Here is a 15,881-nt window from a genome sequence, read left to right on the forward strand (position 1 = left end):
TTTTGTTCATTTTGAATTGCTGTGCACTTCAGTACAAAACCATGTTACCGCAAATAACTGCTTGCAGATCATATTACCTTCAGTGTTCATTTGTAGGAACCATCCTCTGTCAGTCATTTTCCCTCTACAATATTTAATCTTGAAACAAAGCAATTAGTGTTATTCACATTCTCTACTAAAATATCTGCTTCAAGAATTGTTTAAATCAGGTGACTTATTTAGGTGACTGATTACATTACTGAATAGAATTGCCTAAATAATTACTTTTACAAACTAGTTTCTGAGTGCTCCTGTTGTCCGTCACTGGCCAGACAAAAAGGTAGTCCCACCCAAAACTTATGCCATTGGTTGAGCTAGTTCAGATGGTCCAAATTAGAAGGGGGACATTGAAACAAACGCCATTTGTATTTCATTATCAAAACAATGCACAGCTTTTAAGGAATTGCACAATTAATCCATACAATAGATCCTTTAGACACTTTCGATTTTTTTATTTCATTCCATATAAAAAGTCACATCATTCCCTACTGGCCTTTTTCTTCTGACATAACACTCTAAAAGTTGAAAAAATAGCTGACACATTAGATTTTTACAGAGTCGAATATCATAGTAGTTACTTGTCAATTATTCTTTTTTGAGGCCAACATTCCATCCTTCAAACATGGCTTAGTTGGCAGGATTCTTTTTGGAATAACTGGAATAATTAGCATGTTAATAGCAGATGTCTGATATGTTTATAATCTTTTAAGCATGCTTCGAGAACAAAATCTTATGTTTTAATGCCAGCTAATGTAGCCAAATTAGCCACATTTGAAGTGGAACATAGTCAGTTATTACAAGAAACAATGTTCAATCCAAATATGATTATCTCATATTGCACAATAACAAACATTTAACTTGTGTGTATATATACATATTCAACCGCTCAAATGTTCAATTCAAAATAAAATCAAAACAAAAAAAACAATGTAAACACATCCTAGGTATCTTTTCTCTGCTATTAAATATGACTTTTATACCAGTAAACTTGAAGTTGAGATCTCATAGATAAAACAATGCATTATAACATTCACTTAAGTGTTATCACATGCTGAAAACAGTACAGATGCATGAACAAGAACCTTCATTTATTGGTATTAAGTGCTTCAGATAGTGACACATTAAACAGGACTCACCTTGGGTTCATTATCAATACCATTAGCTGTTCAGTCAAGCTGTTCTTGCAGTTATTCACCCGGTCAAAGACAAAAGATGTACAACATCATCATCACAGAGTCACTACACGATGATGTCACCAGTAGAGCCGGTCATTTGTCTGATGAGGTAACATTAGGTTCTATATCTAAATGCTTGCCTGGCCATGGTAGCTGCTCATGCACTCAAAATACCATGCAGATCAATACCATATAATGGAGCCCTGCTGCATTTAGAAAAATACATTAACAGTTACATGGCTGGACATGCTGTATCTTGAGCAATTTGAAATATAATGGAAGACAAGGCTAATGGAGTTGCTTTGACCAAACAGAGAGCAGGAGGTGCCCTTAAATGCCACAGTTAAAGTTCAATGGAATATAAGGCTTTTAGGTCAAACATATTGAGATAATGGTGATTTTGAGGCAAAACAAAGAAGGAGACGTCGTTTATATGCTCTGATGTTCCAGAAAAACATCATTTGTTGCCTGCAGGAGGGGTTGAGTTGAGGCTGTCGAGCTGCCCACAGAACTCAGCCTTTGTGCCCTCTGCAGGTCTGGAGGAACAAACACCTCACAGTCACAGCTGCCGCTGGTGCTGAGATTCAAGTAATCCTGCAAGACAATCACAAACCTGTATTAACTGAAGAAACTGGTTCAATGCAAGCCAAAACTGAGACGAAACGTACGCGTTTGGTGATTTCCGACAGCAGGAGTTCAGTCCTTTCCACCAGTTTCTTGAAGGTTGGTCTCTTCAGAGGGTCAGCACTCCAACACCATCTCATCACCTCATAACTAAAAAAAACATTTACACAAATGCCTCAAAAGTTTGGGGTCAGTATTTTTATTTTATTTTATTTTTTGCATTCAGTTTGTTTTTGTTATATTGAACTATGTTATATATTGAAAAATGTAGAATGGTTTCCACAAAATGTTTTGCAGTACAATTGTTTCCAACATTGATAATATCTGATGTTACTTGAGCACCAATTCGGCAATAAGAATGATTTCTGAAGGATCATGTGACAGTGAAGACTGGAGCAAAGTCTGTTTTTGCCACATAACAGAAAAAAATTAAAATTCTCACAATTTGGACTGCTCTTGTTATTCTGAGAAAATTGTGAGGGATACAGTAAACTCAGAATAAAAAAAATGTATTCTTGCAATACTAAGTTTACATCGCACAATTTTGACATGCCATTAATATAAAACACTGACTGCAGGCTTTTTATAGAAATGTAATATTATCTTACACTTCACTTGGGGCAAACTCCGGCTCACTCATTCTGTATCCATCCTGAATCATCTTATAGAATGTGGATCCAACTGGAATACCCGGATATGGCGTGTTACCTGCAGGCAGATTTTCATCTTAGAAGACCTTCATAATGAGTCACTTACAGGCACCGTTTAGGAGGTGTACTCTGAATACATCTGATATTTAATAGGCCTGATACCAGCTCATACAGACCCAGAGAGAAGATCTCCCACAATAAGATGCCGTAGGACCAGACGTCGCTCTCAAAAGTGTACACACAAGCAAACAGGCTCTCTGGGGACATCCATTTCACCGGTAAACGTGCCTAGAGAAAAATCACAACATTCATGCTCGTTAACAATGCTTTAACTTTTCTTTTATATTGAGTTAAATGTTATTATGCAATATCATATACACTTAAAGGGACAGTTCATTAAAAAAATTACATTTCCTCATCATTTCCTAAACACAGAAGATATTCTGAAAGTCCAAGTTTCAGTGTTGTTTTGGACTCCAAAATAACAAGACCGAAATCCATGCAGGTTTGAAATGACGAAGGTTTACATTTGGGTTAAACTATTCCTTAAATTTAATGGCTCATTTAATACATGAAATCTAAACATGCTTAACATATTTGATATGAATAATATATCTCCTGGCAGTAGGTGTGAGTGTAGTAGAGGATAAACAGCACTTGCTCACATTTCCTCTCAGGACGTAGTTGGAATCTCTAGTGATGTCACGTGCCAAACCGAAATCACATATCTTTGCTACTCGACCCTGAGTCAGTAGTACGTTCCTGGCCGCCAGATCTCTGTGGATGCACTTAAAATACATGACAACACAGATATCAGCAATTTATTAGTCAAAAAATATGTTATGAAAGTACATGTTAACTACTGAGACAAAAAAAATCTGTGCTGATTCTGTATGAGAATCCATAAAGGATAACGTTACAAGGTCTGTCTGAAACTTGAGAGGCGAATAAACCTAATACACACTTACATTTTTGGATGTGAGGAAGTCCATGCCTTTAGCCACTTGATATGAGAAGCTGAGTAAATCCTCAGTATCCAAAGAGAGATCGTCTTTATCATCACACCATTCTGAGAGATACAGATTGAAAAGCATTAAATCATGGATATTGGTGGTAAAAGTGGCTGCATTTTGCTTTTATTCTTTGGAGATGAGTCTACCTGTCTGATTGGATCTCTTCTGATACGACCTCATAGGCATGTATCCATTATCAGTGCCTTCTCTGTGTGTGTGCATGCATATAATAGATAGTGTATTACATTACAAAAACCCAACAAATGACATCTATACATATTCACACACACACATATCTTACCTCGAAGGCAGAGTTTGGCTGAGCAGATTTTTGTAATATCCATCACCTGTTTTGGAACTGAAAAACGCATCCCGCTTTCTTCTGAGGAAGTTCAACAGGTCGCCATAGCAACAGTATTCTGTGATCACCAGAGTGGGGCCTGTTGGAAAATGTCACTTTGATAATCCTCAAGAGAGGCAACATTTCTAAGCTGCTCTTTTTCATACAAATACAAGGGATGATCATTTATCCTATGAAGCTCCAACTATGACAAAAGGCACCAAAAAATGGTCTTATATGTTAAAATCAAAGATTTTCTGAAGCCTATAATATAGGCTATATACAATGCTATATCATATGTGCTATATATGTGTGTGAAAAATAGATCATAGCTACTTTTATTCTACTTTTGTGGTGCAGTATAACTCCCCTTCCACTATTCTTGTTTGTAAAATAGCAGCACTTTTACCGAACATCTGTTGTGTTGTTTTAACCACTCTTGATTCAGTATTGATCACGTACCTCCTACTGTACAGGCACCAAGCAAATTGACGATGTTTATATGGTTGCCAATGAAGCTCAGAACTTTTAACTCCGACATCAGAGCCTCTTTCTCAGTGGAGTGAGCACTCGCTTTGGGAAAAATCCACAGATACACACACAGCCAGAGATAAATACACATACACACATTAGATTAAAAACATACTGTAGGAAAACAACATAGTTTTATTTACTGACAACCAGTGATTGGAGTCCTTATAAACATAAATACTCACGTTTTAGCATTTTTACAGCAACCGTGGTCACTGTGTCAGCTGAGCAAAGTCCATACGCTGTAGCTGCCACCACTTTACCAAATGCTCCAGAGCCGAGGATTTTACCTTCATCATGATAAACAACAAACATTTATATGTTACACTATAGTATAACAATAGTACTGTTATATAGGATTATCTGATTTTTACATGCATAATCATGCAATTGTTAGGGTCCGGTAATATTTTTAAAGTCTTTTATACAAACCAGCACTGCTTTTTTTTATTTTTTTTATTTTTTTTTTATAAAAAATACAGTAAAAACAGTAATACTGTGAAATATAATTACAATTTAAAACAATTGTTTTCTATTTTAATATATTTTCAAATGCTATTAATTTCTGATGGCAAAACTGAATTTTCAGCAACATGCTGATTTGCTCAAGAAACATTTATTATTATTATTATTATTATTATTATTATTATTATTATTATTATTATTATTATTATTATTATTATTATTATTATTATTATTATTATTATTATTATTATTATCATCAATGATGAAAACAGTTGTGATGATTAATAAGGAAACCAAATAATTTTTTTCAGGATTCTTTGATGAATAGAAAGCATTTATTTGAAACAAATCTTTTGTAACACAATAAATGTCTTTACTGTCCCTTTTGTTTTTTTAATGCATCCTTGCTGAATAATTATCTTGTATTTCTTTAAATGAATTCTTGATGACAATATAATATAATATAATAGAATTCAACATATGTAGTAATTCTAGTAAAGCTTGTGGAATTATGAAAGAAGCACTTTAGCTGCTTTTACTCCGATTAAATGATGTTTAAATTTTTGTGTGTATGCCTTTACCAAAGCGCAGTCTCTCCCGTGGAAACTCCCATTTGGGGTCATAAGGCAGCTGTGTTGGGTCTATGTAGGTATAATTGTTGCCATCAAAACTGTCAATCACTTTCCAATGGATCTCATATTTGGGTTTCTATGGCAGAAAATACAAGTTGAATAAATAAAATGGATGTTGTGCTACTTTATAGTGTTTAGTCGGAGTGTTATGACTTAATACCTGCATGTATTTGTAGAGCAAAACCACCAAAAAGATGCTGAGCAGAACAGCAGTGGACACAACACAGGACAGCAGAGGTGTGAAGAGTTTATGGGGCACTGTTCTCTCTGGGGAGAGAAACACATCTCCAAACATCAATCAATATACACACACCTTCAAAGATATAGAAACATCGCATCTGTGTTTAAAACACAGAGAGTAATACTTCTTAATTCACTGTGCCATATTAATAAGGCTAGAGTTGTATGTGAGTGTTTTAAAGCTGTTGTTCAGAGGATTTTAAGAGCTTAGCATCAGTATCAATACCTAATGTGCACACGCTGCACAAAATAATAATCCCTCGTATCTGTCAACAAGCTCAGTGTGTGTCTGAGAACATTCAGGGATTATCTGTTACAGCTGTGTGTGTGTGTGTGTGTGTGTGTGTGTGTGTGTGTGACTACTGCTCCCAATAACACTGTAAGAACGGCCCACCTTGTTTTGGTAAGTCTGGAGAAATTAGCTAATAATTAGCTAAGAGCTAATAAGCTAAGCTAATTATAAACATTAACTGTACAATCTATTTTATATTGTTTGTGTTTTTTTCTCTTATGTTCACCAAGCCTGAATTGATCTGCCTTAATACAGTTAAAACAATAATAATTTGAAATATTTTTTACGATTGAACTGTTTTCTATTTTAATATATTTTGATATGTAATTTATTTCTGTAAAGCAAAGCTGAATTTTCAGCATCATTACTCTAGTCTGGTGTCACATGAAACTTGAGAAATCATTCTAATATGCTGATTTGCTGCTCAAGAAACATTTCTGAGTATTATCAACATTGAAAACATAAAGCTGAACATAAAGTTCAAAAGAAAAGCATTTAGTATAAACTATCATTTTTTGTCCAATATAATGTATCCTTAGCTGAATAAAATTACTAATAAAATAATTAGTATACTATATGCTAATTGGAAAAATTGAATAAAATTATTCTTTCTTTGAGGTCAAAGGATTGTGTGATATAACTACATTTCCAATCATTCTATACATCAAAATAAAGCATCTATTACAGACCTAATGCACATACTCTGCTTTTCATTTTGTTGCATTAGTGCGAAAAAAGCTTCCTGTCTTATCAGTAAGTGAAAAAAAATAGGACAATAAACATGAAATTGCATCCATTTTGTCCCACTAAAATCACTTGAAAACACATCACATTGTTATTATGACTTCTGAACTTGTAAACAGCAGTTTCCCAAAGGAGCTGAAATCAGCTTTAGGGTTTGGGTAAAGTCTTGGGTAAAACGTCTTCTTTCTGGGCCTGAGGCTGTAACAACATGTGCTATCTCCCTGGTGTTTACTGCTATATTTGTGATTAGGTTTATAAAACATTAAAACATATCCTCATTCAGATAGCAGGGAGTCTTACCTCTGATGGAAAAGAGAGTGTAGGCCTGTTCTCCCTGTGTTGTTGCCACACACTCAAGAGTGTGAAATTTTCCTTTGGTGACATTAAGTCGACTTTCCACCTCGCTTCGTCCAAATTCTGGCCCTGACACTGTGACAAAGGTGAACTCCTCATCTGCCTGCGTCGCATTTAACAGGTTGGAGCACCTGTCAGAGTTTATAAATGCTATTTAGAATATTAATTTTTTTATTATTACCATATTTCATTATGTAAGAAACACTTTTCTATTCCAAATGGTTTTGTGGCTTTTTGCAGTCTCATGAGATCATGACTATGCAATAGTTTGTTTACTCTGGTTCTTACATAACGTACAGTACGTTAGAGATGCACTCTATTGTACAGTTGTTGATTGTGAGTGGCTTATAGTAGTCTGTGAGTCATACCGTGCATGTGGTGGCTCGCAGTAATACCAAGATATTTTTGGGACAGGATATCCTGAAGCAACACACCGCACCTGTCCATCAACAGGCCCCTCCTGGGAAACTATCACTGGTTTACCTAAATTAGAGATTTACTGTATTTATTTAAAGACTGTATTAAAATAAAAAAATTAAGGCCAGTTAAATCCCATCAGTCCTCTGAACTCACATATAACATGGACGGTGAATGACCGATTGACAGATGCATACATGTGATAGGCTGAGAAAGTGTAGATCCCGCCCTCTGATCCATGAACGCGAACCAGCCGTAGTTCACTGATGAACCTGCAACATTCAAACAAACTTCCTGCAGAAAGCATCTAATGGACATGTAAGATTGGACATTATAGTTTTTAACATTCTGGTTTTATGTTAAACCTTAAACAGTTTATAAGGGAAAGTAGGTGATGTATTAGATAATACTTTATTTTAAGATGTCCTAGTCACATGTTACAATTAAAGTAGTAATAAAAGTAAACTATGCATAGTACTAACTAACCACAATCCAAATCCTAAACCTAAACTTAACCCTGTACTAGGTACATATTGTTAATTAATATTCCTCAATTATTATCTATTACTTAATTTGTGTTATTACTGTAACAACATCACCTTAAAATAAAGTGTAACCTTTTATAAATGGAAATGGAAATAGTACGCACAACATGAGTACAGGAATCATGCACATGTTATATGTAATTCTGTAAAAAGAAACATTATTTATTTACATTATTTTACTTACAAACTTAAGAGTCAGATTTTATGCAGGTTTTTTATTTATTTTTTATATCTATTTTTGCAACATTTGCAGTTGCAACATAAAAGATCTCCAACTGTTTACCCAGTTTATTTATTTATTTATTTTATGAATTTTGTTTTAGTGACTTCACAGGATTAATGTAAATTTAGTCTTGTTGTGATAATATGTACATTTATTTCATATTTGAAAGTAGACCACAACTAGATAATGCCAATAATATTATACCAGTATTTTTTGTATTAAAAATATATTTTTTAATTAATATAAAAGAACATAAATTATTTTCATTGTTGATTTGATACATTTTATTGTCATTTCTCAGCTTATAGTAAGGCCGGTCAATTAGCAGGATAATTTCTACACTTTTCTTGAAACTGCAAAAAATTATTTTAATAATAAACCACAATATATTTATATTAATATATTAATATGTAAATGTGTGACCAGTCATATATTACATCGTTTCAATATAGAAAAAAATAATTAATCAAAATAAAAAACTGAATTTCAGTTTTCTTTTTGATACATTTATCTATTAATAATTTCACAGTTCAATCAAACAGCAGTTTTGAACAATTTCAAAGTTTTAATTGAAACTATGAAACACATAATTTTATATTTATGGCCAATGTCTGCTGTCAAGCAAAATATAAAAATATGTGTTTCTGTATGTTTTCTTTGATGAAATGTCATGTCAGCTGCTCATATACTGGTTTTGTATTTGAATATAACAGCTTTAAAGAAACAGTAACATTTGAGGTCCAGCAGTAAGATAATGGCAAAATTTTGTATACAAAAACAATGGTAGAGATAGTTTTGACTGACTGTGTGTGTTTGTGTGAGAGTGTGTGTGTGTGTGTGTGCAGGTGTATGTACCTGTACTGCTGGTTGTGTAGTGTAATGACATGTTCAGATGTGTTTTTGAGCTGTTGGTTGTTATAGGTCCAGTAGACTTCTGTGGGTCTGGGGTATGAGGTCATTTCAACGCTGAGGGTCAGACTTTCTCCCTCTCTCACCTCCATCACACTGTCCTCTCCCTCCGTGAGGTTAATGAAACCATGCTCTGCCATACACACACACACACACACAATCATACACAAACACACACACAGATAACAATGTAAGGTTAAAGTAAAATCTGTGCATCTAAGGCCATTTCAACACTCATCATATTGAATGTTGTTCTTTATCCTATTCATTTTCCTACAAGTGGCCCATCTTGCTCTTCTTGCTCTCTGATTTAAGTCAATAATATAGAATATGACGGTTTGATATAGCTTCATTTCACATTTTACACATTGCACAATCTTACCGTAAACCTCCAGACTGACAGTTGCCTCAGAGACACCCTTCTCATTCCTCGCAACACAGCGATAGACTCCTGAGTCAGTCATCTTCACAGATTCGATCGACAGTCCTATTGAGAGTTTATATTCTCCAGAACCAGGCAGGATGTTTGATTTGTGGCTGCGATTTGCTATCTAAATCGGGATTGACGATAAATGTATAGGTTAAGTAGTGTGCTTATAGGAAGTAATCTAAGATTATGCAACAGATGTGCGAATCTAACCGCTTCGGATGGGATACTCCAGCTCAGGCTGATATCATGGTTGATGTTGATGGTGTTACAATTGAGCACAAATTCCTGACCCTGGATCAGAACCACATTTTCGATTGTAGATAGGCTGATCACTGGCACTGTCTCTGGAACTGTATTACAAACAGCAAACATACAACAAAGCATATCATTATATATACACACAGAAATATATTGTGAAATATTATTACAAAGTTTTCTAATTATTTATTTTAAAATTTAATGTTTAAAAAAAATTTAATGTATTTTCAGCATCATTACTCCAGTCTTCAGTGTCACATGATCCTTCAGAAATCTTTTCTAATATGCTGAATTGTTACTTAATTATTATTAATTTTTAACAATGGTTCTTTTTATTATCAATGTTGAAAATAATGTTTGCTTCTTAATATTTTTGCGGAAACTGTAAGGATTCTTTGATGAATAGAAAGTATAACGTTTTTACTCTCACTTTTTTAAATAAATTTAATGCATCTTTTCTGAATTATATATTATTGAAGAATTCCAATACTATGGAAATCAATAGGTACCAGCAGCTGTTCGGTTACGCATATTCTTCAAAACATATTGTGTGTTCAGCAGAATAAAGAAACTCATTCAAATTTGGAACAGCTTGAAGGTGAGTAAATGATGACAGAAATTTCATTTTTATGGTGAACTATCCCTTTAAGAATTGTTCTAACACACGTACACACCTAGCCGCACCCCCAAGTTATACTGGCTTGATTTCACAGGTTTTTCATCCATCTCTCCTGTACAAACGTAGCAGCCCTCAAAAGCTTTGGAGACGTTTCTGATGGTGATCCCTCTCTGAGGGTGTGCGATGTAGGTGAGTCCAGCTGGTAGAGCAGAGCCAGTACAGGGCAGAAGGGACAGGTGATTGACAGCTGGATCTGTTACTAAACAAGGAACAGTGCCATCCTCTCCTTCCCTCACCAAAAGGCCATCCAACATGGAGCGCACAAAAGGGTTCTCCGAATCTGCCAGATGGAGAGAGGAGAGAGATGAGAAAGGTGAACAAAGACATATAAATCAAAGGACAATAAGGAATGAAAGCCAAAACAATGTGAGTGCAAGACAAGGGGAGACATATTTAACACTGTAAGGATTTGTGTATGCGTAAATGAGTGTGTGCAGAAGGTTTTTCACACAATCGACTGTTCAAATGCCTGTATCATTCAATGGCAGTATACAATAATACAAATAAAAGAAATTAAACCAGATCCACTCTAAGGTGTGGTTTGCGTACACAGCTTAAGGACATGCATTTGTGCTTTAACAAAAAACCTATTCATGTTTTAACACTCCTTCAGGAGTGAAGTGTGGGAACTGAGGCTAACGGACAAACAAACCCCTCAGAGACAAAGGGAACTATGCAAACATGCGCATTGAAACCCACCTTTCACATAGATATAGATGGAGCTCTTCTCTTCCGTTTGTGTGTTTTCACAGGTGTAACGACCCATATGCTGGACCTGTGTGGAGGAGAGGCGGATGACACTGACTCCATCTTCTTTTAGCCCTCCATCGATTTTCCGATTTTTTTCCCGCATCCATCGCACCTTGCTCATCTCTGCATCATCATGACACCTGAGTTCCAGCTGTCCACCTTTAGGTATCACCAGATGGGTAGCATTGGGAGTGATAACAGGTTTAAACCATCCTGGAATACAAACACACACAAATCAGTTCAATCTGCATTCAAAGTCAGATTTAATCGACGGCAGCATCTGGTTATCAGTTAACTTAGGAGGGATCAGATTAGGGACCCTTAGGAAGGTGAGGAGTTCTTTATCGTAGACATGGTGAATGTGATAACTCTTTAAAAGCCTGAAACCAGCAGCTGATGTTATCAAAGAAATACTCTGATCGGAACATTTTAATGATGAAAAACAGAATAAACAACTCCTCCCAAAGTATGTAAACAAGTCCCACAATAAATAAATAAATACATTCATAAATTTAAAAAGTCCAAAAAACGCTGCATTTTATTCCAAAAAAGGGAAAACGTATAAATTATATTTACCTTAATGTAAAAATATATAAAGTATATGTATATATATATATATAATTTATTTATATTTATATATATTATTATTTTTTTATTATTATTATTAAATTTTTTTTTTTCTTCTTCTTTTTTTTTTTTTTGCATGCCGTTCAAAAGTCAGGGGTCAGTAACATGTTTAATGTTTTTGAAATAAGTTCTACCTAGGCCGCATATAGTAACACATTAATATTGTGAAATATTATTACAGTTTAAAATAATTTTAATATATCTTAAAGTTGTATTTATTCCTGTGATGGCACAGCCGAATTTGCAACAGCCAGTCTTCAGTGTCAGATGTGTCAGAAGAAATCATTCTAATATGCTAATTTTGGCCCAAAATAAACATTTCCTATTGTTTACATTATTGAAAACATTTTTGCTGCATAATATTTTTGTGATACATTTTTGGTCTGGATTTTTCGATGAACAGGAAATTCTAAAGAATAGCATTTATTTTAAATATAAATGTTTTTTTTAACATTACTAAAGTACTTAGTGTCACTTTACAGTGCTGGATGTAATTCATTTACTATATACTGACACATATTTTATTAATCAAAACATTACATTATAATGCGTTAATATTTCAAACAACAAAACTACCTCCTTTAACCGCACTATGACTAATCTGTTACTTCACAGTGATTTATGGTCCAGATGAATCAAACGTTACGAAGCGAAATGAATAGTGTTTTCACGGGGTGCATTAGTGACTAATTAGGAAGGCAATTTTTCAGGATAGCCGAAGACTGGATGCCATGTTTCAATCCCTCGCGCGATATTTACTCTCTCTCACAAACACACAGACACACACAGACACACACACACACTGTCAAAGATGTGAGCCTCCTACGGCATCTGTTGCTTGCAGCTACTGTACGACAATCTCGAGCAGGTAACGGCAAACAAACCGACTAGTTAAGTTAATAACATTTAGTGACACTGCCTGCAACTGATATTGTATTTCAGTAGTTGTTGTGGTCATTATGTTGCATTTTATTAGGTTGCTCGTTCAGCTCTGGATTTCTTTGAAGCGACTCTAATTACACGCTAATTAATTATTGACATTGTGCACAACACATTAGCGCGGTGTGTGAGTTAAATACTCCTAACTAATGAATCAATAGCTATCCGGCTCAGTGAGAGTATAGATAGCTTAAATAAATCAATCATGTAATTGACATCGCACTACTGTAATTATGGAATAGGCACACTGTAGAGAACAGATGGACGTCCTGTAACTCTTAACGGTCATCATCAGCATCTGTCATCAAAACAATTGGATAATTTTTGGGATTTTAGCCTAATCATCTGCTCATAATTAACAGTAGCCTACACACATGGACTGCGTAGCCAACATAATTGGGAAAGAATGCAACATATTTGGAATCAAAATAATAAAATACAAGTTTAATCAGAACAATTGGAATGTTGTATGTTCTTACCTCCAGGTAAGACGAATAAAAGTAGAACTGTGCGTAGAAACCAAACGCGACCCATTCCTTCTGTGTGTGTTCGTGTGTCGGTACATTAGTATTACTGATCCACAACTGACTGTCTTCGAATCTCTCTCTCTCTCTCTCCCTCTCTCTCTCTCTCTCTCTCTCTCTGGCAAGCCATTTCAATATTTATTGAATTTTTTAAAACTGCCTGTTTCTGTGTTTGTTGTTAAGAGCTATTTTTTTAATTACTTGTAAGGATTCCAATAGGTTTTTTTTCACCAATAACTATTCAGCTGTTCATTTTATTTTATTTTATTTTATTTTATTTTTTATTTATTTTTTACCAATAATAATTCCCTACTGTCAAGGGGGACTAGCAGGAACATTACATGCTGTTACCTATTCCAGTTTTATTCTTAACTATCCATTAGGTGTACTAGTGCAGTTTCAGTTTAACTAGTCTGTATTATCTATATATCATTTTTACTAGTGCAGGGGTGTCAAACTCAATTCCTGGAGTGAAGTTGCAACCCTGCTCCAACACACATACTTGATTAGTTGGTGTGTTTAATTAGGATTGAATCTAAACTCTGCAGGCTTCCGGCCCTCCAGGAATTGAGTTGACACCATTGATATATTACTTCTTATAACTGTATTCTTATATCACTTCTTATATCAACTGTAAAAACATTTTATTTGCCAATTTAAATTGACAAGTAAAAATTGCTATACTGCATAGCTCAGATAAATCTTAAATGGGATAGGTTTAAAATGTTTCTAACAATGGTCCCTTTTCACAGACATGTTTCAACATCATTATAATAAATCTTGCAAGGTTTAAATGTCTTAAACAAGTGTGTACATTTACAACACCCATTGTAATATATATATATATATATATATATATATATATATATATATATATATATATATATATATATATATATATATCTTTTCATAAAACACTATTGTGGAGTTTTTCTTGTGCTATTCAAGCAAATAGGAATGCAAATAATACATCTGATGTAGATGTTTTTAGTTAGTTACTATTAACTAAATAATAAATAATAATAACTAATGAATAATTAGTAAACATGGGATAGGTGGCAGTAAAAATTAAGCAGTACATACTTTCCATTAGTGAATAAGTGATATCTGATCTATAGAATTCATAGAATTCAAATGCAAAAAAAAAAAGATATTGTTAAAGTGGCTTGCCATACTTTGTCTAACTCTGCCTCTGTTTCCCAGCTGCTAATATCAAGGTTGTTTTGACCAAAGGTTTTAGGTATACAGGTTCTGGACATCCCCCAGTCTAGCTGATGTGTGTTTACGAGAAATCCAAACATTGTTTGGATTAGAACTGCCCTTGTTAAGAGGACGAATTGCAATATTCATTATCTTAAGTGGTGGATTTTGGACAATGTCACGTCTCTTGCAGCAATTCAGCAGTTCAGTCATTTCTACATTGCCAAGGACTACTGACATGAATTTAAAAGTATTGCTCTGCCTGCCCTCTCATGGACATGTTAATCAATAGAGTTTAAAAAGTTGCAGTTCTTCAATGATGATGTGCTGTCTGCTGCATCAGAATCATCTTATGAGTAATGTATGTGCGCATGTGAGCATGACCCGCCATAAACAGACATCCAATACACTCTTTCTAATGTTGTTTTTCTTCTAACAAAATTGTGGCAACCTTGGCCTTTCAAACCCTCAAGTAGTTATGCTTTTTCATTTTATTGTGAGAAATGTCCATGCAACACCTGTAGTCATGTGCTTGTTATGCAGGGGGTATGTATGTTGTGTCAGTGTAGCTGCCTTGTCTTTGATCAATTATTCATGAATCAGAGCAGGTTTTTGATACTGCGAGGTCCTTACTCATCATCTGCAGGCTGTTTGTGAGAGAGATAGAGATGCTGACTCACTGGTCTTTCTTTTTAGAAGTGACTCATTCCTTCTTTTACATGGACATATGAACACTTTGCCATTTTAAAGAGAAACTGTCTTTTGATATTCTGTTCTTGTTTTCACAGGACAGACAGACAGACAGACAGACAGATAGATAGATAGATAGATAGATAGATAGATAGATGGATGGATGGATGGATGGATGGATGGATGGATGGATGGATGGACTGATCGATCGATCGATCTGTGGTTGGCTGATAACTGCGCAACATTCTAGAATAAGATTTATCAGTGTTAAAAAGGCCGTTAATAACAACGCCAACTGAAATCGAGAGAAGTCTAATGGACTAAGATTCCTACCTAATGAAGTTTGTCCACTGGATTTTTGCTGACCATGCAGAATACCTCATCTACTCAACCAAGTGACCATTAGGGTCTTCAATCCATAATAGTACAATCGGTGTGTGGTGGCGTGGGTTTTGTGGTGGTTTTTAAGTGTTCTTGTATGCCTACACATTGAGAGTACTTTTCTTTTGTGGAACATTTTATCTTTGTCCGTTTTAATATTGTATTAGTGCATACCCTAAACTGACATGAGCCTGATATGAAGGGATAGGT

General features: G+C 34.7%; 1 protein-coding gene across 1 annotated transcript; it reads right to left on the bottom strand.

Annotated features, from left to right (window-relative positions):
- Window positions 1-480: 480 nt before the first annotated feature.
- On the bottom strand, window positions 481-13,489 carry LOC113106610 (mast/stem cell growth factor receptor kita-like). The gene is made up of 21 exons (XM_026268710.1): window positions 13,356-13,489; window positions 11,260-11,523; window positions 10,556-10,840; window positions 9,834-9,973; window positions 9,576-9,744; window positions 9,140-9,326; window positions 7,673-7,788; window positions 7,468-7,582; window positions 7,046-7,230; window positions 5,630-5,736; window positions 5,419-5,545; window positions 4,558-4,662; window positions 4,304-4,414; window positions 3,803-3,941; window positions 3,648-3,709; window positions 3,457-3,557; window positions 3,154-3,276; window positions 2,665-2,776; window positions 2,447-2,546; window positions 1,883-1,988; window positions 481-1,808 (listed from the first exon to the last, which is right to left on the bottom strand). The coding sequence occupies exons 1-21, from the start codon at window positions 13,408-13,410 to the stop codon at window positions 1,644-1,646; spliced, it is 2,874 nt and encodes a 957-aa protein (XP_026124495.1). The 5' UTR covers window positions 13,411-13,489; the 3' UTR covers window positions 481-1,643.
- Between the last annotated feature and the right edge of the window lie 2,392 nt (window positions 13,490-15,881).

This window comes from Carassius auratus, chromosome 1 (assembly GCF_003368295.1).
Source record: "Carassius auratus strain Wakin chromosome 1, ASM336829v1, whole genome shotgun sequence".
Classification (NCBI taxonomy): Eukaryota; Metazoa; Chordata; class Actinopteri; order Cypriniformes; family Cyprinidae; genus Carassius; species Carassius auratus.

Coding starts and splice junctions, on each gene's coding strand:
- LOC113106610 (XM_026268710.1), bottom strand. CDS start 13,410: ATGGGTCGCGTTTGGTTTCTACGCACAGTTCTACTTTTATTCGTCTTA. Junction 11,524..13,355: donor TTTATTCGTCTTACCTGGAG/GTAAGAACATAC, acceptor TTTGTATTCCAG/GATGGTTTAAACCTGTTATC. Junction 9,327..9,575: donor TGTCAGTCTGGAGGTTTACG/GTAAGATTGTGC, acceptor TGTGTATGGCAG/AGCATGGTTTCATTAACCTC.